The 26,330-nt window shown below is 40.0% G+C and overlaps 1 protein-coding gene across 3 annotated transcripts in view; it reads right to left on the reverse strand.

Annotated features, from left to right (window-relative positions):
* Positions 1–3,357: 3,357 nt before the first annotated feature.
* Positions 3,358–26,330, reverse strand: part of sez6l2 (seizure related 6 homolog (mouse)-like 2) — a 46,228-nt gene continuing 23,255 nt past the window's right edge. For all 3 annotated transcript variants that reach the window (XM_062037150.1, XM_062037152.1, XM_062037151.1), the window contains exons 10-19: positions 23,241–23,435; positions 22,684–22,822; positions 17,360–17,556; positions 15,894–16,088; positions 9,002–9,196; positions 8,731–8,922; positions 8,554–8,592; positions 6,893–7,010; positions 6,344–6,455; positions 3,358–5,028 (exon numbers count right to left, since the gene is read on the reverse strand). In XM_062037150.1, the coding sequence (XP_061893134.1) occupies positions 4,999–5,028; positions 6,344–6,455; positions 6,893–7,010; positions 8,554–8,592; positions 8,731–8,922; positions 9,002–9,196; positions 15,894–16,088; positions 17,360–17,556; positions 22,684–22,822; positions 23,241–23,435 (1,412 nt within the window). In that variant the 3' untranslated portion in view covers positions 3,358–4,998. The remainder of the gene's footprint in view (positions 5,029–6,343; positions 6,456–6,892; positions 7,011–8,553; positions 8,593–8,730; positions 8,923–9,001; positions 9,197–15,893; positions 16,089–17,359; positions 17,557–22,683; positions 22,823–23,240; positions 23,436–26,330) is intronic.

Here is a 26,330-nt window from a genome sequence, read left to right on the forward strand (position 1 = left end):
AAAAAAAATTCTTGTGCGGCCCGGTACCAATCGATCCACGGACCGGTAGTTGGGCACCACTGGTGTAAAGCACTTCGCCACTGGACTCTAGAGCAGTGGAGACGTGTTCTCTGGAGTGATGAATCACGCTTTTCCATCTGGCAATCTGATGGACCAGTCTGGGTTTGGAAGTTACCAGGAGAACGGTACATTTCGGACTGCATTGTGCTGAGTGTGAAATTTGGTGGTGGAGGAATTATGGTGTGGAGTTGTTTTTCAGGAGTTGGGCTTGGCCCCTTAGTTCCAGCAAAAGGAATTTTGAATGCACCAGGATACCAAAAGATTTTGGACAATTCCATGCTCCCAACCTTGTGGGAACAGTTTGGAGCGGGCCCCTTCCTCTTCCAACATGACTGTGCACCAGTGCACAAAGCAAAGTCCATAAAGACATGGATGACAGAGTCTGGTGTGGATGAACATGACTGGCCTGCACAGAGTCCTGACCTGAACCCGACAGAACACCTTTGGGATGAAATACAACGGAGACTGAGAGCCAGGCCTTCTCGACCAACATCAGTGTGTGACCACACCATTGCACTTTTGGAAGAATGGTCGAACATTCCTATAAACACACTCCGCAACCTTGTGGACAGCCTTCCCAGAGGAGGTGAAGCTGTAATAGCTGCAAAAGGTGGACCGACATCATATTGAACCCTGTGGGTTAGGAATGGGATGGCACTTCAAGGTCAAGGCAGGATGACCGGTACTTTTTAGAGGCGGTATAGTACCGAATATGATTCATTAGTATCGCGGTACTATACTAATTTTCTCGGTAGCTGTGGAGGTGGGCGTGGTTTGCGCGCCTGCTGCGGAGTGGGGTGTGTGAGTCTGTCGGTGTCAGGGGAACCCACGGGAAAGGAACTATCCCAGTAGCTTTTAACCCGATTCAAAAACAACCCCAACCGATCATCCACACTTCCGAATTCCCATGCTGGAGCTGATCCTGGAGTAGAGCGCCACAGCTACAGATGGCCTGCAACACCCCTGGGTGGCACTCTGATGGAGACCTCCAGTTGCGGCTCCAGATGGACAGACAGACGGAAAAACGACACTCATTTGACACCATTCAACAAAGACTTTATTTCAAGTTGAGCAAATAAATAACTGTCTTCAAAAGAAAGTACTCATATATGAAGCAAAGGAATGCTACTGATGAAAATACTTCAGTCTACTAAGCAACAGTCTCCGAGACCTTGCATTCGGCGCGGCGAATGAGACAAATACTGGCCGCGCATGTAATCCCTTTCAAATAAATACATAATGCATTACAGCGAACAGCCAGGGTCGTAATTTTTCATCAACATAGTGCATACAACATCAAATCTGATATGTCAATAACTATGATGATCATGGCAAGATTGAGCAGAAGCAATATAATTTACAATCAGTGCATGCTATAAGCATAATGGCATTCATGTCCTCGCTTTTTCTTGTACTACATGTCATGAGACACTAGGTGATAATGCTTTTGTAGAAAACAAACAAATAAATAAATAAATAAACACTGTCTGTAAACACTACGCAACAACAGATGAAACACTTGAGGACGTTGATTTATCTTCTCATATTTTGGCACTGAAATTTCATTATCTGTTTAATGAAAATATACAACCTCCCCTGACCAAGTGTAAATATGAGGTTTATATATATACTTATATATATATATTTAATCAAGTACTGTATATATATATACCAACCTCAGTCAATATCAAGTCACATATTTACATTCAATGTGTTTGTGTGAACTTTACACACACAAAAAAAAGACAAAGTGGGGGGGAAAATGGTGAGTTACAAACATTTCACATAAAAATAAACATTCAAGTGCATTTTGTTTGGTCGTGTGTAAAATGAGCTTGTTGTTGCTATTGCTAATTCCTTCAATGTTTTGGCCTTGATATAACTTAACTAAAAAAAGAAAAGCACTTCTTCCTTCAATGTTTTGGCCTCAAAAAGAACTAAAAAAAAGAAGAACAATTCTTCTATTATTTCCTAAAGTCCAATTTGTTACCCCTCGTAAGGCACCGGTCCCAATGTAGCGGAGAATCGGACTGAGATGTCGAATCCACCAAATCAAAATAGCGCTTCCATAACTAGAATATGCTATTTCGGGGAAATATTGCGTGTGAATGCTGAAATGCACAAGCCGAGTTGAAAAGCTAACGTTAGCACGCTAACAGTTAGCATGCTAACAGTTAGCATGTATACACACAATTAGCATGTGTCAAGTACCAAGTTATATGACTCTGAGGTGTATGCCTGCAAAATAGCTAAACATGTGAAGAATTAGCTAAACCAGTTAGCATGTTAACAGTTAGCATGTGTCAAGTACCAATTTGATGGTAAAAATAACTAAAAATATGTTAGCATGCTAGTTACATAACTAACATTACAAACCCCGTTTCCATATGAGTTGGGAAATTGTGTTAGATGTAAATATAAAGGGAATACAATGACTTGCAAATAATTTTCAACCCATATTCAGTTGAATATGCTACAAAGACAACATATTTGATGTTCAAACTGATAAACATTTTTTTTTTGCAAATAATCATTAACTTTAGAATTTGATGCCAGCAACACGTGACAAAAAAGTTGGGAAAGGTGGCAATAAATACTGATAAAGATGAGGAATGCTCATCAAACACTTATTTGGAACATCCCACAGGTGAACAGGCAAATTGGGAACAGGTGGGTGCCATGATTGGGTATAAAAGTAGATTCCATGAAATGCTCAGTCATTCACAAACAAGGATGGGGCGAGGGTCACCACTTTGTCAACAAATGCTTGAGCAAATTGTTGAACAGGTTAAGAAAAACATTTCTCAACCAGCTATTGCAAGGAATTTAGGGATTTCACCATCTACGGTCCATAATATCATCAAAGGGTTCAGAGAATCTGGAGAAATCACTGCACGTAAGCAGCTAAGCCCGTGACCTTCGATCCCTCAGGCTGTACTGCATCAACAAGCGACATCAGTGTGTAAAGGATATCACCACATGGGCTCAGGAACACTTCAGAAACCCACTGTCAGTAACTACAGTTGGTCGCTACATCTGTAAGTGCAAGTTAAAACTCTCCTATGCAAGGCGAAAACCGTTTATCAACAACACCCAGAAACGCCGTCGGCTTCGCTGGGCCTGAGCTCATCCAAGATGGACTGATACAAAGTGGAAAAGTGTTCTGTGGTCAGACGAGTCCACATTTCAAATTGTTTTTGGAAACTGTGGACGTCGTGTCCTCCGGACCAAAGAGGAAAAGAACCATCTGGATTGTTATAGGCGCAAAGTTGAAAAGCCAGCATGTGTGATGGTATGGGGGTGTATTAGTGCCCAAGACATGGGTAACTTACACATCTGTGAAGGCCCCATTAATGCTGAAAGGTACATACAGGTTTTGGAGCAACATATGTTGCCATCCAAGCAACGTTACCATGGACGCCCCTGCTTATTTCAGCAAGACAATGCCAAGCCACGTGTTACATCAACGTGGCTTCATAGTAAAAGAGTGCAAGTACTAGACTGGCCTGCCTGTAGTCCAGACCTGTCTCCCATTAAAAATGTGTGGCGCATTATAAAGCCTAAAATACCACAACGGAGACCCCCGGACTGTTGAACAACTTAAGCTGTACATCAAGCAAGAATGGGAAAGAATTCCACCTGAGAAGCTTAAAAAATGTGTCTCCTCAGTTCCCAAACGTTTACGGAGTGTTGTTAAAAGGAAAGGCCATGTAACACAGTGGTGAACATGCCCTTTCCTAACTACTTTGGCACGTGTTGCAGCCATGAAATTCTAAGTTAATTATTATTTACAAAAAAAAAAAAAAAAGTTTATGAGTTTGAACATCAAATATCTTGTCTTTGTAGTGCATTCAATTGAATATGGGTTGAAAAGGATTTGCAAATCATTGTATTCCGTTTATATTTACATCTAACACAATTTGTACATCGGTTGAAAAACTTGGGAGAAGTAGTCGAAATAAAAAAAGGTGGACATTCAGTAATTGAAAAAAGGGAATTCCGGGAAAACCAGGAATTTTGTGGAACTGGAAAAGTTGTTGGTTTGACTGTTTTCAATGGGAAAAATGTCCCGGGAAACGTGGAAAGTAAAAAAAAAAAAAAAAAGGTCGCTAACGTGTCCTGACTGAGCCGAACGTTTTGATACTTGAACTTGAAACTGTGGGAAAAGACGGTGCACAAAAAATAAGCGTGCGAATGCTGAAATGCACAACCTGGTTTGAAAAGCTAATGTTAGCATGCTAACAGTTCGCATGTATGGTGGAAAATTGCCTGGGAAATGTGAAAGTAGTAACAGTTTTTAATAAAGAATAAGTGTTATAAGCAGGAAATTCGGGAATGTGGAAAATAGCACAATTTCCGTGAAGGCGCTGAATAGGTTTGTGTTGGCACCGTTTAAATCCGTTGAGAAATGTGGAAGTGGTAACAATTTTAAACAGTTACGGAAAAGCGGGAATAGCCTATTGAAAAACTGGGAATTTTTCTTTAAAAAAAAAAAAATAGATAGCGCAATTGGCTGACTTAGAGGAATGTTTTGTAGGTGGAACAGCTGACATCGGTTGAAGAATTACGGGGAAGGAGTCGAAATAAAAAAAGGGAATTCCGGGAAAACCGGGAATTTTGTGGAACTGGAAAAATTGTTGGTTTGACTCTTTTCAATGGGAAAAATGTCCTGGAAAACTTGGAAAGTAAAAAAAAAATAAAGGTAGCTAACGGGTCCTGTCTGAGCCGAATGTTTTGATACTTGAACTTGAAACTGTGGGAAAAGACGGTGCACAAAAAAGTGCGGAACAGAAAGAAGAAATACTTTTCAGCATTCACACAATTCAACTAAGCAGATGATTAAAAAAAGTAAAAGGCGGATTTGATGGTCTTTTAGTAATAAAAACATTTTTCCCTATTAAATAAATTCGTCATTATCATGGTTCAGTCTTACCAAACTTAAATGGACACTTCATACTCCCGTGTATCCTGTGGTCAAAAAGAAGAAGCAATCAGGTATAGATTCAGATAAGCACCGTATTTTCCGGACCATAGGGCGCACCGGATTATAAGGCGCACTGCCGATGAGCGGGTCTAGTCAGGTCTATTTTCATACAAAAGGCGCACTGGATTATAGGGCGCATTAAAGGGGTCATATTATAATTTTTTTCTAAATGGAAAACACTTCCTTGTGGTCAACATAACATGTAATGGTGGTTCTTAGGTCAAAATGTTGCATCGATTATGTTTTACAGATCATCTTCAAGTCGCTTTCTGACAGTCGCTTCAGGAAGCGCCGTTTTGTGGGCGGTCTTATTTACGTGGCTCACCGTCATCTTTGTTGTAGCGGTGTAGCGTGCAAGGACGGGTGTGGAAGAAGTGTCATAAGATGGCGCTAACTGTTTTAATGACATTCAGACTTTCCTTAAATCAATAACGAAGCAGCATCTCCTCATCCGTGGCTCACTAGTGCATTAACAGCCGGAAATGTGTCCCGAAAAAAACGTCCCACCGGAACTCTAATAACTAAAGTTCCTTGGGTGAATAATGTTAACTCACTACACCGGTATGTTTTAGTGCTTTCATGGGGAGTTTACTGACAGATATAAGTAAGAACTTTACGCTACTTTATCTTAGAAATGGCAACAGCGGAGGATGAATGTCCCATAACAAGAAGATAGAGAAAAAGAAGAAGCTTATTGACTACAAAGATGGACGCGTGCAAATGTTGTGGACTTATGCAGATCCCAAATACAGATCAGCAGGTACCAGAAGGTAAGAAAAGTTGCTTTTGCATAATATTGCGAAACAAAACGCCAGATAATATGTTTTACCTTATACACACACCATAATAATACTCATATGTTGAAGCACAGTACTATCCATCAAGCGGAGCGGCTTCATAGCTTACCAAAGTCGTACTAAAACATTTTGATACATTTTTGAGAACCATGTGTAATGTTCTATATTTTCAATGGAACATATAAAATGTTGGTGTTGTTTACTTGAGTCATATTGCAGTCTAGACGTATCTCTTATGTGTGACTGCCATCATATTGCAGTCTACACATATCTCTTATGTGTGACTGCCATCTACTGGTCACACTTATCATTTCACCATGTACCAAATAAAATAGCTTCGAGGTCGGTAAGCACAACCAAAATGATTCCGTACATTAGGCGCACTGGGTTATAAGGCGCACTGTTGAGTTTTGAGAAAATGAAAGGATTTTAAGTGCGCCTTGTAGTCGGAAAAATACGGTATATAATATGACACATAAAGGGAAACTAAAGGATTCCTTACCCCTGCCTCATACAGCGGGTTGTTGAAATCGGACTCGACTGTGATGGGACTGTAGGAGTGTGTGTGAGAAAGAGACTTCCAGAAGAGTGGCTTCCATTCTAGTCTGCAGATGCTGCGAGGGAGCAAAGAAAAATGGCAGCTAGTCCCACTTATAGTACCGTAGCATGCGAACAATGTTGTATGGTATGGCGTAGTGGGTAGAGCGGCCGTGCCAGAGACCGGAGGGTTGCAGGTTCGCTCCCCACCTCTTGACATCCAAGTCGCTGCCGTTGTGTCCTTGGGCAGGACACTTCACCCTTGCCCCCAGTGCCACTCACACTGGTGAATGAATGATGAATGAATGATAGGTGGTGGTCGGAGGGGCCGTAGGCGCAAACTGGCAGCCTCGCTTCCGTCAGTCTACCCCAGGGCAGCTGTGGCTACAAATGTAGCTTACCACCACCAGGTGTGAATGAATGATGGGTTCCCACTTCCCCTGTGAGCGCTTTGAGTATCTAACAATAGAAAAGCGCGATATAAAATCTAATCCATTGTGTTCGCAGTACTTACTTTGTATAGTACATGTAAATGCCGCCAATCAGGAGGATGACCAGGATGATGGGCAGAATTATTGCCAAAGCAATGTTCTCACTTAGGATCTGGTGGGAGGGCTCAAACGATTGGGACGCTGTAATATAGAGATAAACAAGGCTGTGGCTGTAGGCAACCAACTGATGTATTTTTTTGTTATTGACTTGACACCACAAATGTAATATATCATCTGATACAGTCGTCCCTTGCCACATTGCGCTTCAAACATCGCATTATGTTTTTTTTAAAGCATATTCGTCAATGTTTTGGTCCCAAATAAAGCATTTCCAAGCATAAAAATGTCTAAATAAACTAAAACATATAAATACTACAGTCGTATTGGCCACTAAAGAAGACCAAAGGGTGTTAGTTAATAATGCTTTCATAATGTTGAAAACTGTATTTAGAAAGCCTGGAACTGTTTTTTCATGCTATGAAAAGATTGGATTCATAATTATTGATTCCTACTTTGCGGAAATGCGTTTATTGTGGTCATGTTTGGAACCAATTAACAGCAATAAACGAGAAAGAACTGTACTTGGATAAGTATAAGTAAGCAAACCATTTTTATGTTTTTCTGTATATGTATGCATGGGAGTGTTTTTTGTTTGTTTTTGTACTATAATTTTTTGTAGTTCTACCATTGTTTCTTTTTTTCTCTTATTTTTGTTAAATTTTTAATATGAAATTCAGGGCAGTACGGTGGACCAGTGGTAAGCGTTCGTGCCTCACACCAAGAAGGTCCTGGGTTCTGTTACCGACCTCGGGGTCTTTTTGTGCAAAGTTTGCATGGACAAGATATTATATACTTTTGTGAAAGCATTGCAATAAAGTAATAATATTTTTGTAGTTCTGCCATTTCTAATATATTTGTTTATTTTTTTAATATATAAAATTCATTGTAATTATTGTTTATTCAAAAAAAGACAAAAGAAGCAATGTTAAAAGACAAGATATTGCCATTTTTCTCTATTTTTTTAAATAAATGAAATTTACTGTACAATAGAAAGGAATTCGTAAGGCCACATTTGTTGCAATTTTTCCTGAAACATGAAACGTGACAAATTGGGGGTTGCACTATCCCTTTTAGCCATTAGATGGCAGTAGAGTGTTGAATATCTTAACATGTGTTTGGTGGCAATTCCAACTTTGACCACAGCGTCAGTTGCTATGTAGAATGGCGCTTTCCATCATTTTCAGCAGACTGCATTGCAAAATGATTAAACCCCCCCCCCCTTCCTCTTATGCGAGATCTACCCAGGAATGGGGCCATTTGAATCATTTCCCTGCTGTAATTATGATTTTTTTTTTTGTAAAAAAAGAAGCAATGTTAAAGGATAAGATATTGTAACATTTTGTGAATCCATTGCAATAAAGTAATTAAAAAAAACTACTTGGACAAATGCTTTGCCAGGGATGTTCCAGGACTTTTGGGTCATTTTGCACTGCAGATGGGTTAATTGCGTTGACATCTTGCTTCAGATAAATTAAGACGATGGATTAATCTACATTGCTGCGTTCATTTTGACAGCCCTAATAATGGGTTTTCACTATTTGGAAATAACAACCATTGGAAAATGAAATGTTACAGAATAAATAATGAGTCAAAGGGATCAAAGAAAGAATTATACAGTACTCACCTTCTAATTTGTGATCATCCAGAAGCTCCTCATAGGCCACTGTGTTAAAATAAACAAGCCAGGTCAACGTGTTATTTTCTGCAATTTTTCAACATTTTACCAAGATAATATCCCAAAGAGTAAACATTGTTGCGTTTCCAGAGCAGTGCAGAACGATGCGAGTGGGGGGATCGTTACCTTTGCAAAAGGGTGGTGGGCTGTTCCACTGAGACGGATGTCCAGGAACACAGGAAATAATCACCTCACCGATGAGCTCGTAGCCTTCATAACAGAAGAAGCGCAGATTTTCTCCTGCCTGGTAGCTGTGCTTGTACAACGTTTGGTAGCCATTGTCCGGGACGCCAGGGTTCGGGCACGGGTCGTATTTTACTGGACACATTGAGGACGGTCATTGGAGTTTATTTCTACAGATGCACAACGTGGACAAACTGCAGGAATGACAACTTACAGACACACTTAGGGCTGTGGTCGCTCCATTTGGGGGTACCGGTGTCTCGTCCGTGGCAGGAGATTTGGCTGGGACCCTCGAGTTGGTAACCTTGGTTACAGGAGAAACGGACGACGGTTCCGACTGCAAAGCCGGCTTCGGGGCGCACTGAGCGCGCTCCGTTGACAACCTCGCCCGGGTCAGGACACTGCTGGACTGTGGACGTGGGAAACAAACAACAGCAATCAACTTCCTGCTTTTTAGCTGCATGAAGTCATTTGTTTGGGAGGTAAAAAATACACTCAGTAGTGATTTTAGGATTGTTTTCTGACAACTTTCAGCACTGACGTCACTTATAGAAGACTGGAGGCAATTTCATACTGCATAGTTTGTGTTGTGGTTGCATCTCAGAATCGGAATACCTTTATTGTCATTGTATGGAAACAACGAAATTGGACAGCAATCCAGCTCAGTGCTTTTAAAAAAACTGACATAAAATAGTCTTAAGACAACAAACAATAATAAAACAATTTAAAATTAAAAAACATAATAAAAATGTTAAAAACATAATGTACAGTAGATCTCTATCAGAGGTAAGCAAGTTAATAAATTGGTGAGTGTTCAGGTACATGAAGAGTTTAGGGCAATAACAGCTCTAGGATAGAAACTGTTTTTCAATCTATTTGTCCTTGCTTTGATGGTCTTATAGCGCCTCCCTGAGGGCAAGAGTTCAAGCCAGTGGTGACATGGGTGGGATGAGTCCCTGAGGATGCTGTTTGCTCTCCTGTTGCAGTGTCTCTTATACAGGTCCTCTAGAGATGTAAGAGGACATGCAGTGATCCTCTGGACCATGTTTATGACCCCCTGTAATCTCTTTCTCTCTGCCACCGTGCAGCTAGAAAACCACACGAAGATGCCGTTGGTCAGTATTGACTCAACGGAGCAGCGATAGAAGGACAGGAGCAGGTTATCAGCCAGATCTATTTTCCTCAGCCTTCTCAGAAAATACAGTCTTTGCTGACCTTTTTTCTGGAGTGCAGTGGTGTTGCTTTTCCATATAATGTTGCTTGAGATGTTCACTCACGCCCAGGAACTTGCACTCTGAGACCCTTTCCATCTCCTCTCCCATGATGTAGATGGGCTGGATGGGCTCAGTGATTTTTTTCCTGAAATCAGCTCCTTGGTCTTTGTGGGATGGAGAATGAGGTTGTTTTTGGCACAGTGGTCTGACAGTGCCTTCACCTCTTCTCTATAGGCAGTCTTGTCCCCTTCTGTGATGAGCCCCACCACTGTAGTATCATCCGCAAATTTGATGATGGAATTGCTAGGATGGATGGGAATACAGTCATAGGTGTAAAGACTGAAAAGCAAGGGGGTCAAAATACAGCCCTGTGGGACACCGGTGCTGACGCTGAGGGTTGAGGAAAGATGGTGTCCGACCTTCACTCTCTCTGAGGGCGGTCCGTTAGAAAGTCCTTGATCCAGCAACAGATCTGTTGAGACAGGCCTAACTCCAGCAGCTTGGGAATCAGTCTGCTCGACAGAATAGTGTTAAAGGCACTACTGAAGTCAATGAAGAGCAGCCTGACAAAGCTCCTTGGCTTTTACAGATGTGTAAGTGTGGAATGGAGAACTGTTGCTATGACATCCTCTGTAGATCGGTTTGCTCTATATGCAAACTAGTGAGGGTCGAGTGTAGGTGGTATGATAGCGGTGATATGGCTTCGGACCAGTTTCTCAAAACACTTCATGATGGTTGGTGTAAGAGCTACTGGCCGGTAGTCATTTGGGCTGCTGGCGTTTACCTTCTTTGGCAGGGGGATTATTGTGGAGGACTTAGGCAAGGTGGAATCACACCCTGTGATAGGGACTGGTTGAATATCTTAGTAAAGACATTCGCCAGTTGGTCCGCACAGTCCTTCAGAACCCTTCCTGTCACGCCATCTGGTCCCGCCGCTTTCCTTGGGTTTACAGCTTGCAGTGTGCGCCTGACCTCCTGCACCTGCACCGTGACGATGTCGCTGCCGTGCACTGGTGGCTGTGGTGAGGCCTCCGGTGTCTCCACCTCAAAACGAGTGAAGAAGTGGTTTAACTCCTCAACTGATGAAGCGACCCCGCTGGCTGCGGCGCGGTTGCTGGTTTTGTAGTTGGTGATGTGTTGGACCCCTTGCCACATCTGCCTTGTGTTATTACTGCTGAAGTGACCCTCAATCTTCTGCTTGTATGTCGCTTCAGCCCTCCTAATGCCTTTGTTCAAACGGATTCTTGACACCTTGTAGAGTGCCTCGTCTCCATTTCTGAAAGCACTATTTCTCTCCTATCCCAATTCATGTTATTTATTTATTATATTATATATGATTTATTATTATTATTATTATTTATTATATTATATTATTATATACATATCATTTATTATGTTATCTAAGCAGGGCCGGGCCCGTGGCATAGGCCGTATAGGCAAATGCTAAGGGCGCCGTCCATCAGGGGGCGCCACGCCAGTGCCACAAATGTTGGAGAAAAAAAAAAAAAGTTGGTACTATTATTTCTAAATACAAAAAATAATCCCACGTTAATTAAAATGCAAAGTAAAGCCTATTTAATAGAAATATTATTTGTTACATCATTAATTTGAGCACTGCTGTGATTCGGTTAAAGATAATCATAGCATAACATTCTCATATAATATGTTAATTTGCTTTCTTTAAGTAAAAAAAAAGGTCAAAGACAAAGCTATTCGGTTTCTTGTGAGTATATACACTTCACTGCCGATGTGGGGGGGGCGCCACCTAAAATCTTGCCTAGGGCGCCAGATTGGTTAGGGCCAGGCCTGTATCTAAGGACACCTTGGTCTCCGCATCCTCGCTCATCCATGCAGACTGGACACAGACTGAGAGTTAGTGGGCGGCCGAGGGTGGAGTCGGCTCTCTTGGTTGCTTTGTCTGGCCATGCTCCCCCCACCCCAGCAGACGATGGCGTGGAACACCGCAGAGGCCACCACAGTGTATATGGGTGCTGAAATTATGTTTTTGTTTGGTTGCTTGTCTATGCATGGTGCAATCATGTGTGTGCAATATATATTATTGGTTAATTATAATTTTTAGTTTTTGTTTTACTTTTGTAGCTGTATGTAGAAATGGCACTGCTGGAGTGGCAGATGGTTGCATCAGCTCTGCTCTTTTAATGTCTTTAAAGGCCTACTGAAACCCACTACTACCGACCACGCAGTCTGATAGTTTATATATCAATGATGAAATCTTAACATTGCAACACATGCCAATATGGCCGGGTTAGATTACTAAAGTGCAATTTTACATTTCGTGCGAAATATCCTGCTGAAAACGTCTCGGTATGATGACACCTGCGCGTGACGTCGCGGATTGTAGAGGACATTTTGGGACAGCATTGTGGCCAGCTATTAAGTCGTCTGTTTTCATCGCATAATTCCTCAGTATTCTGGACATCTGTGTTGGTGAATCTTTTGCAATTTGTTCAATGAACAATGGAGACAGCAAAGAAGAAAGCTGTAGGTGGGAAGCGGTGTATTAGCGGCGGGCTGCAGCAACACAAACACGTAGCCGGTGTTTCATTGTTTACATTCCCGAAAGATGACAGTCAAGCTTTACCATTGGCCTGTGGAGAACTGGGACAACAGAGACTCATACCAGGTGGACTTTGAGTTGGATACGCAGACGCGGTACCGTGAGTACGCAACCAGAATGTTGCCATAAGCATTTTGTTTAATTTGTATGTGTAACGCAGTACGCAGCTGCGGCTTCCAAACATTTGATCTCTTGCCCGTACGTGCGTGCCGCTATGTGCATGTCACGTACGTAACTTTGGGGAGTTTGGGGAAATATATGTGCTGTATGAACTTTGGGGAGGTGAACGGTACTTTGGGCTGTGGGATTGAGTGTGTTGTGCGGGTGTTTGATTTGTATTGGCGGGTTATATGGACTGGAGGGGGGAGGTGTTTGTTATGCAGGATTAATTTGTGGCATATTAAATATAAGCCTGGTTGTGTTGTGGCTAATAGAGTATATATATGTGTTGTGTTTATTTACTGTTTTAGTAATTCCTAGCTGAATATCAGGTCCCACCCGCCTCTCACAGCATCTTCCCTATCTGAATCGCTTCCACTGCCCTCTAGTCCTTCACTCTCACTTTCCTCATCCACAAATCTTTTATCCTCGCTCAAATTAATGGGGAAATCGTCACTTTCTCGGTCCGAATCACTCTTGCTGCTGGTGGCCATGATTGTAAACAATGTGCAGATGCGAGGAGCTCTACAACCTGTGATGTCACGCGCATATCATCTGCTACTTCCGGTACAGGCAAGGCTTTTTTATCAGCGACCAAAAGTTGCGAAATATATCGTCGATGTTCTCTACTATATCCTTTCAGCAAAAATATGGCAATATCGCGAAATGATCAAGTATGACACATAGAATGGACCTGTTATCCCCGTTTAAATAAGAAAATCGCATTTCAGTAAGCCTTTAATGTCCTTTGTGTTCTTTGATGTTTCCCTCTTACACACATGTGTGCTATGGCTATGAGGTTGTTTTTTCTTCTTCTTTGGCCTTAGTCTGGACCCCCTCTCCAGGGGCCAAGGCTTAGACTGACTATTTTTTCTTTTTATTCACCCCCCCTCCCCAGCGTTTACCTGTTTCTCACCTTTTTTGTAAGGGGCACTGGAAGTTGGCAGACCCATCAGCGATCCTGTTCTGTCTCCCTGTAATGTTTGTCTGCTCTTGAATGGGATTGTGCTGAAAATCTTAATTTCCCCTCGGGGATTAATAAAGTACTTCTGATTCTGATTCTGATTTTCGCGCATAATTTGAAGGATTAAACAAATGTCTGTCAGATGCATTGTTGCAGGTACAGAAGTAGTTAACCTGCATACATCTACATATGATGGGAATGTAAGAAAAGTATAGACCTTAACAGCCAAATTGACTGGCGCAAAATGTGACACACCAAGCGAGATGCACCCTCGAGAGGAGAACGACTGAGTCAAAACAAGAGAAAAAGACGGTGAGCTCCTATTACTCTATTGTGCATCCTCTTCTACTGATGTTTTCCTCAAGATGCTTAAGGAAAGGCTGAAAGAGCATGAGGAAACACAGGCTATGATGTCTAGGAGATGAAAGTGCAAGGAAGTTTATTCTTTTATATATTTCTTTATCGCTCATAATGTAAACTACCGTAAATTCCGGACTATGAACCGCTACCTAGTGTGTGTGTGACAATCATTGGTACTTTAACTTTAACTGAACTTTTTTTTTTTACAGTTTGAATCCTGCGGCTTATAAGACGGTGCAGTCCATTTATGGATTTTTTTCTCAGATAACAGCCATAATGAAAATAGTTTAAAATACACATTGAAAGCGTTTTATTGCTTGTGCTGTGTCGTCTTATGGATGAGTTCGCCCACTGCAGGTGTTTTTCCATTTACGGCAGTGCCTTTTTTTTTTTAACCGTGTTTGTCTTCCAGCCATGCATAGCGTTCCACTATGGATTCTTCATTCATCACTCCAAGCAACGTTTATAAGTTTTAACTAGAACTGTTTATACTTACTAAACCATCCAAAGTGTGATGTCTGTAGGAGTGTTTTCATGCATATTTGCACGTGCTATCGTAATATAATGTTTATGCTTTTTAACCTGTAAAGCACTTTGGTCCAATTTTAAAATTGTTGTAAACGTGCTATATAAATAAAGTTGCCTTGCCTTGCCTTGCCAATGATGCTAGCGTTGTTAGCATGAGCTAATATGCTAACACGTTTACTATTGTCTGTGTTAGTAGTATTAACTTAAAATGGCATTCTTTTTGTATTGTTCCAGTTTTACTAATTCCTCAGTAAATTCACCAAAATGTCACCGTGGAGTTATTGAGTCGGTTTAGCTGATTAGAGAGCTAGCTTCCGCAGCTACTTGGTCCATGACGATGACTTCTGTTTTGTTTCATCAGCCGTTTTACTGCTGTTTTACAGACACTGTTTGGAAACAATTAAGGTATGTAAATAAGCATTTACATAATATTTCTGTGTAAATAACTCTTTTCACATCTGCGGCTTATAGTCCGGTGCGACTAATATATGGAAAAATACTTCTTTCTTCAAAAATGTAGTGGGTGCCACTTATATCCCGGTGCGCTCCATAGTCTGGAAAATAAGTATCAGTTTTGAAGTAACCTTGGGCCTGAAAATCAAAAACAAAATTCAATTAAGTTTAAAAGAATAATAGTTTACATGTCTTTATCTGCACTGTCTATGTGGGGGAAAGAGCTTCAGTTCTGTAGATGATGTCATGTATCCAGTCTGGCGACTGAAAGGGGGCGTTTTAAGTACAGTTATTACCTATTATTAACCTAAGTCAAACCTACCTATTAAAAAAATTATTGCAATTATGGGAAATGACTGCCAGAATAAGTGTCAGGAGTAAACATACATTAAGAGAATGTGTTAGTGAAATTTCAGTCATTTGGAAGATATGGGATAAAGGCAAATGGGGAAGCGCCCCACCAAATCCAGCAGTACAAACCCTCCTTTTTAAATGTGTGTTTGAGATTGAATAATAAGCAGCAATTCAGTTGCTAAATTAATTTGAACACATGAACCCATAATCCTCATAGTTGTGTTTTCTTTGTCTTACGATGTTTCTGCCATGTGTCCCTCTCCTTTCTTTGCTTTTTGGTCATCCCCCCAAGTTGCCAAGGCAACAGCTTAGTAAGCATGATTGGTGTATTTAAAAAAATTCATACTGGGCTTTGGGGCACATTCGAATGTGTCCTCTGAATTCTGCCTAGCAACAAGGCTTTGCATAAATGTGCAAAATGACCAGGAAAAAACTGTTTATCGTTAATTTGTGTATGGTTGAGTACTGTGCATTGCTGTAAGAAAGGAAATGGAACCTTTGACACAGGTAGGTGGGCTGCTACTCCAGGAGAGGTCCCACTGACAGGTGATGATGTCCGAACCATTGATGTCATATCCTGGTTGGCACTGATAGGTCAGTACACTTCCTCTCACGGGGGCAGAGTGGGACGAGCTGATCCATCCAAACTCGATTTGAGGAAGAGTGGGGCAGGTGTCATTTGGCTCCACCTCTGTATGACACAAATATATAATGCACAGTATTAAGTGTTATACTGTAGTTGGGTTGTACGGCATACCGGTATTAGTATAGTACCGCAATACTAATGAATCATACTCTGTACTATACCGCCTCTAAAAAGTAACGGCCCCTCCCCCGCTGGTTTTACGAGCAGACGAGCATGTTCGGCAGCGCACAATCACTGAGTACTTACAAGCAGACACAGTGTGTAGACAGAAAAGGGAGAATGGACGCATTTTGGCCTAAAAACTAACGATATAGGTGAAGTTATAACACTTGAGCGCCCTTGGGAAGAGGTGCTTCTAGACATGGCTAGCTAGCAAGCGGCTAACGTCCAGCCGCTGTCTGCAGTGTTGTAGCTACTTCTAAATCACTAATCCTTGTCTCCATGGCGACAAAAAAAGTAAGTTTCTCACAAGTATCATCCCTGCAGGACGAGGAATAGCTAAACATGCTTCACTACACACCGTAGCTCACCGGCGTCAAAATGTAAACAAACGCCATTGGTGGATCTACACCTGACATCCACTGTAATGATACCAAGTACAGGGGTGTATCTAGTCGATATTACTATGATTACATCGATATTTTTTAGCATCACAAAATCTTCTTTCGTTTTTTTAAAGTTTATATTATGTTTATAAACTCGTTTATATTCTTGTTTATAAACTCGAAATACGTCCCTGGACACATGAAGACTTTGAATATGACCAACGCATGATCCTGTAACGACTTGGTTTCGGATTGATACCCAAATTTGTGGTGTCATCCAAAACTAATGTAAATCATCCAAACAACAGAAGAATAAGTGATTATTACATTTTAACAGAAGTGTAGATAAAACATGTTAAAAGAGAAAGTAAGCAGATATTAACAGTAAATGAACAAGTAGATTAATAATTCATTTTCTACCACTTGTCCTTAATAATGTTGACAAAATAATAGAATGATAAATGACACAATATGTTACTGCATATGTCAGCAGACTAATTAGGAGCCTTTGTTTGCTTACTTACTAATAAAAGACAAGTTGTCTTGTATGTTCACTATTTTATTTAAGGACAAACTTGCAATAAGTAACATATGTTTAATGTACCGTAAGATTTTCTGTTAAAATAAAGCCAATAATGCAATTTTTTGTGGTCCCCTTTATTTATAAAAAAGTATCGAAAAGTACCGGCTCCGGTACCAAAATATTGGTATCGGGAAAACATTATACTGTAGTAAACAAACCAACTGTCTATTGACTAAAACAAAACTTACCACGATAATGAATGAGGAATCCCTGACTCAGGATGGATCTGGAATCCTCCGGATCACTCTGGAATTGAATGGTGACCTCTGACCCCCCTGACACGACTTTGAATCGTTCTTTGGATCCCAGGTACTGGCCGATGGCGTGGGACATGAGATCGCGGCCGTCAAAAATGGTCAGCACGTCAGTGGGGCGAATATTTAAACTTTTTAAAGGGGGCGGGAGGGGAGACAGAGAGAGAGAAAATAGCATTTAATAACGGACAAATTGTAAATCCCAGCAGGCACAAAACATTGATACAACGTTGATTATGCATACATGTCCTTTAAAACTGACTTTGAAAATACGTTGCAAAGTTGTTGTATTTTTAAATTGAGACAATGCTGATGTCCAATGTTGGATCTACGTTGTTGGTTGGGAAATGACCAAATTTCAATGATCAAATCAACGTCACAACCTGACATTGAACAAACATTGTCAAAAAAGAATGTTGTTTCAACGTTGTATTTGTGTTTTGGAATATTGGTAAGGAAATGTCCAGAATTAAATGGTCAAATCAACGTCAGAACCCAATATTGGTTAACAACATCAAAAAGCATGTTGTTTCAACGTTAGGTTTGAGTTACTTAATGTCAGGACCTAATTCAACAAGTTCTCAACATTGTTTCAATGTCTTGTGCTTGCTGGGATGTTAGATTTTTTTTTACAAGGGCTGTTTAAAAAAAAACAAGTTAACTCATGGCTCTTTTGTGCCGCCCTAGTGGCTCCCTGGAGCATTTTCAAAAAAGGATTGAAAATGGAAAAAGATGGGCGGAAAATTATTTTTTTGTATTAGTATGTTTTTGTTTGAGGACAAACATGACACACACTTTCCCAATTGTTAGAAAGCCCACTGTTTAATATGTTTGTGTGTATGTTTTACTGATGAGAGTATTTGGTGAACATCGTTTTGTCCTACTAATTTCGGCGGTTATCGAACTCACCGTAGTGTGGACTGTGACACAACAGTTTGTCTACATGTAAAATCTTCCACTCCTTTGTCTCATTTTGTCCACCAAACATGTTATGTTGTACGTGAATGCACAAAGGTGCACTTTATTGATGTTATGGTGCTATGGCTATGAGTTGTTTTTTCCCTTGGCCTCAGTTTGGACCCCCTCTCCAGGGGCCCAGGCTTAGACCGATCCCCCCCCGCCCCCCCCCCCATTGTTTACCTGTATCTCACCTTTTTGTAAGGGGCGCCGAAAGTTGGCAGACCCGTCAGCGATCCTGTTCCGTCTCCCTGTAATGTTTGTCTGATCTTGAATGGGATTGTGCTGAAAATTTTAATTTTCCCTCGGGGATTAATAAAGTATTTCTGATTCTGATTCTGATTATTGACTTGTTGGAGTGCTAATCAGGCATATTTGGTCAGTGCATGACTGCAAGCTAATCAATGCTAACATGCTATTTAGGCTAGCTGTATGTACATATTGCATCATTATGCCTCATTTGTAGGTATATTTGAGCTCATTTAATATCCTTTACTTTTATCCTCTGTGTATATAATTTAGTTTTGCATGTCTCATGACACATTATCTGTATGTAATATTGGCTGCATTTGTTAGTGTGCCATGTTGTTCCAGACCACAGCAAACACTACCGAGCTTGCCAAAGATTGTAATAAATCTATTAAAAGAAGACAGCCTGCCGTTTCCTTTAACTTGGACACACACATCTATACTTGAATAGCCTCTGATTTACTAATGGCTTCTAATGTTGTAAAAATGTGTAGAATTAATATTAAATTTAAACATTTCTGCCAACAAAGATTTGCTTCAGCTTGTGACAGTCATTTTGATAGTAGGCTATTATAGCTACTATAGACATTTACGTCATGTGTTACCTTCATTATAAGACTTATATTCGGCTTTTCATTTTTTGCGGCTCCAGACAGATTTTTTTTTTGTATTTTTGGTCCAATATGGCTCTTTCAACGTTTTGGGTTGCCGACCCCTGGATTAACCACACAAAATGATCGCATTAATCATTCATAAATGCAGATTAATTTCGTTATTTATTCTTACTGTGGATGGTTGTTATACTGTCAGTGATTAGGGCTATGCATACGCCAGTGCAGAAAAGAGGGAAGAGACTCCCATTGTTGTGCTCACAGGCAAATTTCACATCAAAATAAACCCTGACTGGACATTAGATAAAACTGTTCGCAAGTTTTGAGAAAATAATCGCAGTGCATTCGAATGAAACATGAGTGCTTTTGTGTCCAAATATTATTCCAAATTGTAAATGATCAGAATACATTTTGAATTTAAAATTGTGATTAATCTGAAAGAATAAAACTTTTGACAGCACTAATTTTCACGTATTAGATACATTTTATTATCATAGATAATATTTGATAACTGGATGCGTGTAAAATCCATGCACATGGCCTCTCTGCGGTATCTTTTTAGTCGCGCGCGGACTCTGTTTGTTTGCGATATTGCTTTCTCCTTCTCTTTGTCTTTCTCAACATGCGAGACGTTCCACCCTTTTGGCATTGAACAGGCGGCTCAGCAGCTCTCATCCTCTCCAATTTTGTATGCAAAAATGAGGCTGCATAGAGAGGCCATGGACAGACATAGTGTGGTTTTTATGCACAAAGATCTTGGCACTGTTTTGATGTCATTAAGGATGTGCCAAATGATCGGCCACCGATTAGTATTGCACGATTTTCCTAAAAAAGTATGTGATTGCAATTGCCGATTAATGCCTTTCAATGCCAATCACAAATGCCGATCCCCTTTTACTGATATTGTATTTATTTCTAGTCCCCCGGCTGACAAGCTAGCAGGTAATAATGTGTCTCCATAGAGTGTGGAGCCACTACCCTAAGGTAATAATAATTATACTGCATTTCTTAAAATGTGTATCGTGTAGGGGTTTGGAAAAAATCGATTCGAATTCGATTCTAATTTTTAAAAAATCGATTTTTTATTTTTTAAAATTATTTATAAAATTTTTTTTTTTTTTTTTTTTTAAATTAATCAATCCAACAAAACAATACACAGCAATACCATAACAGTGCAATCCAATTCCAAAACCAAACCCGACCCAGCAACACTCAGAACTGCAATAAACAGAGCAATTGAGAGGAGACACAAACACGACACAGAACAAACCAAAAGTAGTGAAACAAAAATGAATATTATCAACAACAGTATCAATATTAGTTACAATTTCAACATAGCAGTGATTAAATGAGGGATTTTTAATCACTGCTATGTTGAAATTGTTACTAATATTGATACTGTTGATAATATTCATTTTTGTCTCACTACTTTTAGACTGTTCCGTGTCATGTTTGTGTCTCCTCAATTGCTCTCAATTGCTCTGTTTATTGCTATTCTGAATGTTGCTGGGTCGGGTTTGGTTTAGAAATTGTATTGCATTATTATGGTATTGTTGTGTATTGTTTTCATTAAAAAATAAAATAAAAAAAAAATCGTTTTTGAATCGAGAATTGTGTTGAATTGAAAAAAGATAGATTTTGAATCGAATCGTGGCCCCAAGAATCGATTTTGAATCGAATCGTGGGACACCCAAAGATTCACAGCCCTAGTATCGTGGTAAAGTATCATTATCACTGGAGGAAGAGACTGTCATGATATGTTGCAATCACATGTGGCCAAAAGAGGGTACTGAGGAACAAAAAGTAAATATGGCTGCCACCCAGATGTCGTGTGCGCTTGACTTACTGGTAACATAGTTGGGCTGTGGAATCTTTGGGCACCACATGATTCGATTCGATTCTTAGGGGTAATGATTTGATTCAAAACGCTTCTCGATTCAGTCGATTCTGTTTTTATTTGCAATTTACACAACGTGCCAACTTCACTGATTTTGTGTTTGTATTTCTGAACTGTATATGTCAAAAATCAAATAAGCAAATGTTTAAAAAATAAATAAACACTTTTGCAATTGTTATTAATTGTACGCACAGTCTTAGTAGATCGCCCACTAATAGTACATGCAATTTTATAGTTTGCACATGCTATTTAGCACTTGTTCTTTGTATCTTAGTAGATCAGACCCATAGCGTTTGTTTTTTTCTGAAAGTAAGCCAACCCAGCAGTCACAAGACAGTAGTATAACGTTAAGAACTTGTTGAATTAGGTCCTGACGTTGAGCAACTCAAACTTAACGTTGGAACAACATGCTTTTTGACGACATTTAATCAATGTTGATTTGACCATTGAATTTTGGTTATTTTCCAACCTATATTTCACAACACAAATACAACGTTGAAACAACATGCTTTTTGATTAAGTTTATTCAATGTCAGGTTGTGACGTTAATTTGACCATTGACATTTGGTCATTTCCCAACCAACAACATGGATCCGACTTTAGACACCAACGTTGTCTCAATTTACAAATACAACTATATTGCAACGTTGTTTCAAAGTCCGTTTTAAAGAGCATGTACACTATATTGCCAAAAGTATTTGGCCACCTGCCTTGACTCACATATGAACTTGAAGTGCCATCCCATTCCTAACCCATAGGGTTCAATACGATGTCCCAGCTATTACAGCTTCAACTCTTCTGGGAAGGCTGTCCACAAGGTTGCGCAGTGTGTTTATCGGAATTTTCGACCATTCATCCAAAATCGCATTGGTGAGGTCACACACGGATGTTGGTCGAGAAGGCCTGGCTCTCAGTCTCAGTTCTAATTCATCCCAAAGGTGTTCTATCGAGTTCAGGTCAGGACTCTGTGCAGGCCAGTCAAGTTCATCCACACCAGACTCTGTCATCCATGTCTTTATGGACCTTGCTTTGTGCACTGGTGCACAGTCATGTTGGAAGAGGAAGGGGCCCGCTCTAAACTGTTCCCACAAGGTTGGGAGCATGGAATTGTCCAAAATGTTTTGGTATCCTGGAGCATTCAAAGTTCCTTTTACTGCAACTAAGGGGCCACACCATAATTCCTCCACCACCAAATTTCACACTCAACACAATGCAGTCCGAAATGTACCGTTCTCCTGGCAACCTCCAAACCCAGAATATTTAGGAGCGAGGAAATTTCACGACTGGATTTGTTGCACAGGTATTGGCATCCCATGACAGTTCCACGCTGGAAATCACCGAGCTACTGAGAGTGGCCCATTCTTTCACAAATGTTTGTAGAAACAGTCTCCATGCCTAAGTGCTTGATTTTATACACCTGTGGCCGGTCCAAGTGATTAGGACACCTGATTCTGATCATTTGGATGGGTGGCCAAATACTTTTGTCAATATAGTGTATGTATCATCAACGTTGTATCAATGTCTTGTGACTGCTTATAACTCACATATGGATGTCCAGTTCAATGCGCTTCTCCTCGTTGCCATGGATCTGCCATAAGCAATCCAGACCCTTGGAGTAGCTCTGGGGCCAATCAGGAGACAGGATGGTGCCAGAGTGTTCGGTCAGCTCCCCTCCACACAGAGCTGATGGAGCAAAGAAAAAAAACTAAGTGAAATGACAACAGCCAAATATGCTGAAACGGAATACAGAAACGGGCCATTAAGTGTTGTGTCTGTTTAATAATTAAACTCCTACTATGTAGCGGCCTTCAATCAATGAAGATTAATTACTCTGACACAACCACCTCATTATTTGGATCCCATGAGGTAGAAAAACAAGGCGGATGAGTCACAAAGAAGACCAACTGCAGCTATTTGCTATTAAAAACATGGACATCAAACAATTTAGGTCAGTTAAGGCAGGATAATGATGCCCAGAAAGTCAGCAAGATGGACACAAAAATAGGTTAATCAGTCTGACCAGATGAATTAAATACTAAAGCTGCTTACCCCCCACCCCACCAAATAAATAGGCAAAAAAAACTAATGAGATCTTCCTTGCCTTTGCACACAGGTTCACTGTCATTCCAGTGGGGATTGCTGGCGTCCACACACTCAATAGTGGCTGAGCCCTGTTCCATGACATAGCCTGGAGAGCAGCTGAAGGTAACAATGGTGCCCAGCTGGTAGGTGATGTCGCTGCTGCTGAAGTTGCCATGAGGCATGTAGGGCTCCCAGCAGTGCTCATCATCGAAAGCTGGAGAGAAAAATAGATAAATGAGGAGAATTCCCAGCATAATTGCCAGAATAAACTACTTAAACATGCTATAAGTGAATAGTATCACATATAGACTTAGTTACAGTACATGCTAGGGATGATGTTCGAAACCGGTTCTCCCGGTTGTTCGATAAGAAAAGAACCGTTCGATAACAAAATAACCGATTCCATGGACTCGAATCCCTTTTTGAGAACCGGTTCCCGTTATCGAGGCCACTGTAGTAAAGAAAAAGAGTTGGTTCTTTATTTGAATCCCTGGGAACGAATCCCGTCCCACAAGAAATGCCCTGTGGGACATCACAGGAAATGACGTAGCTCAGTCTAATGACTGAGCTACGTCATTTCCTGTGATGTCACACAAGCAGCAAAAATAATGAACCGTAAAAAACGCCTCAAGGCATGGCTATTAACCTATAGTGATCACAGAGACAGGTTGTTTTTGTGTTACTGTATATATTTGTTTTTCTGAAAAATCCCACTTAATATACTTTGGGTAACAACAGTAAATATTTATTTATTTTATTTTTTAGGGGGGTAACAGTCAATATGTATTTATTTATTTTATTTTATTTTTTTCTTATGAAATAAAAGGGAGCTTTTGTTAAACCAAATATTGTGTTTTTTTCCATGTACAACAGCCTATCTGGATTCGATAAGAGAATCGATAAGGAATCGGTTCGATAAGAGGATTCGATAATGGGCTCGAACTCGATAATTTCTTATCAAACATCATCCCTAGTGCATGCTGTATACTGTAGTATGGGGGTATTCAATGTTTTTCAGGCAAATGAGTCGGACCCCCAAACTGATGGACAGATGGAGCGGGTACCCCCTACTTATATATCTTGTATAAAATTGTGTTATGAATTAATTAATTAAACTGATACATAATGTTGGATATAAAGAACATACAAACCCTTTATTTATTAAGTCAAAAATATTGAAGTTCGATGATTTGGTAAAATTGCAAACAGCTAAAATGATGTATAAAGCAAACTATAACCTGCTACCAAAGAATGTACAACAGTTCTTCTCTACTAAAGAGGAGAAATATAACCTTAGCGGAAAATCTAATTTAAAACATTTGTATACATGTAGAACACTTAGAACCTTTAGCATATCAGTATATGGAATTAAACTATGGAATGGATTAAGTAAAGAAGTTAAACAATGTACTGATATGATCCAGTTTAAGAGGTTGTTCAAATTAATAGTGCTTACAAAGTACAAAGAAAAAGAATTATGAGAAACACTTTCAACCTTATTGAAAATAAGATATTCTTCATCTCAGTATGTGTATCATGACTGACTTAATGATCTATTACAAAACTGCTGTATTAATCATTCACGGATGTCATTGTGCTATAAAAAGAAGTCAGTAAATGAACGTATGTACTTGTAAACGCTCTGAAGTGGGAAAGGGGTAGGATTAAATAAGCTTTGCTTCTTCCTACTCCTTTTCGGACATGATGTAAAGTGAAATGATATGAAATTGTGTGACGTATTATGCTGTAAGTGGGTTCATGTTCAAAATAAACTAAATAAATAAATAAATAAATAAACAAACTGGTCTTAAAGGTAGATTGTTATTGTGCAATACTAAGATTTTAAAATGATACAGTATACTGTAGTCTCGCTAAAGTTTAATAATAAAGTCTATTCTTTTTTACATATAAGAGTGAGCTGATAATGATAACTGTGTTGTCCACTGGCAGTCATCTTACCTTAAAAAAGTAATTAGTCACAGTTACAAATTACTTCTCCCAAAAAGTCATTGAGTTAGAAACTCAGTTACCTCATTGTAAGAGTAATTAGTTACCCAGCAAAGTAACTGTGACGTTATTATTCATTTCATTATTTTATACACTACTACGTTTGATAACATCTTTAACGTAAAATATGTTTGTATTTACTGACTGAAGAGTAAAAACACAAATACACGGTATTTTATCTGAACTTAATAGATTGCAGTATGCCACATGATATGCATAGCAATAAAACTGTAACAACATTAAAGATTGAAAGTACAAAAGCCCAATACAAGACCAAAAATTTAAACTTATAGGTAAAAGGACACAAAGGAACATTTGGCCTTAAAGGCCTACTGAAACCCACTACTACCCACCACGCAGTCTGATAGTTTATATATCAATGATGAAATCTTATCATTGGAACACATGCCAATACGGCCGGGTTAACTTATAAAGTGCAATTTTAAATTTCCCGCTAAACTTCCGGTTGAAAACGTCTATGTATGATGACGTATGCGCGTGATGTCAATTGTTGAAACGGAAGTATTCGGACACATTGTATCCAATACAAAAAGCTCGGTTTTCATCGCAAAATTCCACAGTATTCTGGACATCTGTGTTGGTGAATCTTTTGCAATTTGTTTAATGAACAATGAAGACTGCAAAGAAGAAAGCTGTAGGTGGGATCGGTGTATTAGCGACTGGCTGCAGCAACACAACCAGGAGGACTTTGACTTGGATAGCAGACGCGCTATCCGACGCTAGCCGCCGACCGCATTGATGATCGGGTGAAGTCCTTCGTCGCTCCGTCGATCGCTGGAACGCAGGTGAGCATGGGTGTTGATGAGCAGATGAGGGCTGGCTGGCGTAGGTGGATAGCTAATGTTTTTAGCATAGCTCTGTGAGGTCCCGTTGCTAAGTTAGCTTCAATGGCGTCATTAGCAACAGCATTGTTAAGCTTCGCCAGGCTGGAAAGCATTAACCGTGTAGTTACAGGTCCATGGTTTAATAGTATTGTTGATTTTCTGTCTATCCTTCCAGTCAGGAGTTTATTTCTTTTGTTTCTATCTGCAGTTAAGCCCGATGCTATCACGTTAGCTCCGTAGCTAAAGTGCTTCGCCGA

Source organism: Entelurus aequoreus, linkage group LG25, assembly GCF_033978785.1.
Source record: "Entelurus aequoreus isolate RoL-2023_Sb linkage group LG25, RoL_Eaeq_v1.1, whole genome shotgun sequence".
Lineage (NCBI taxonomy): Eukaryota > Metazoa > Chordata > Actinopteri > Syngnathiformes > Syngnathidae > Entelurus > Entelurus aequoreus.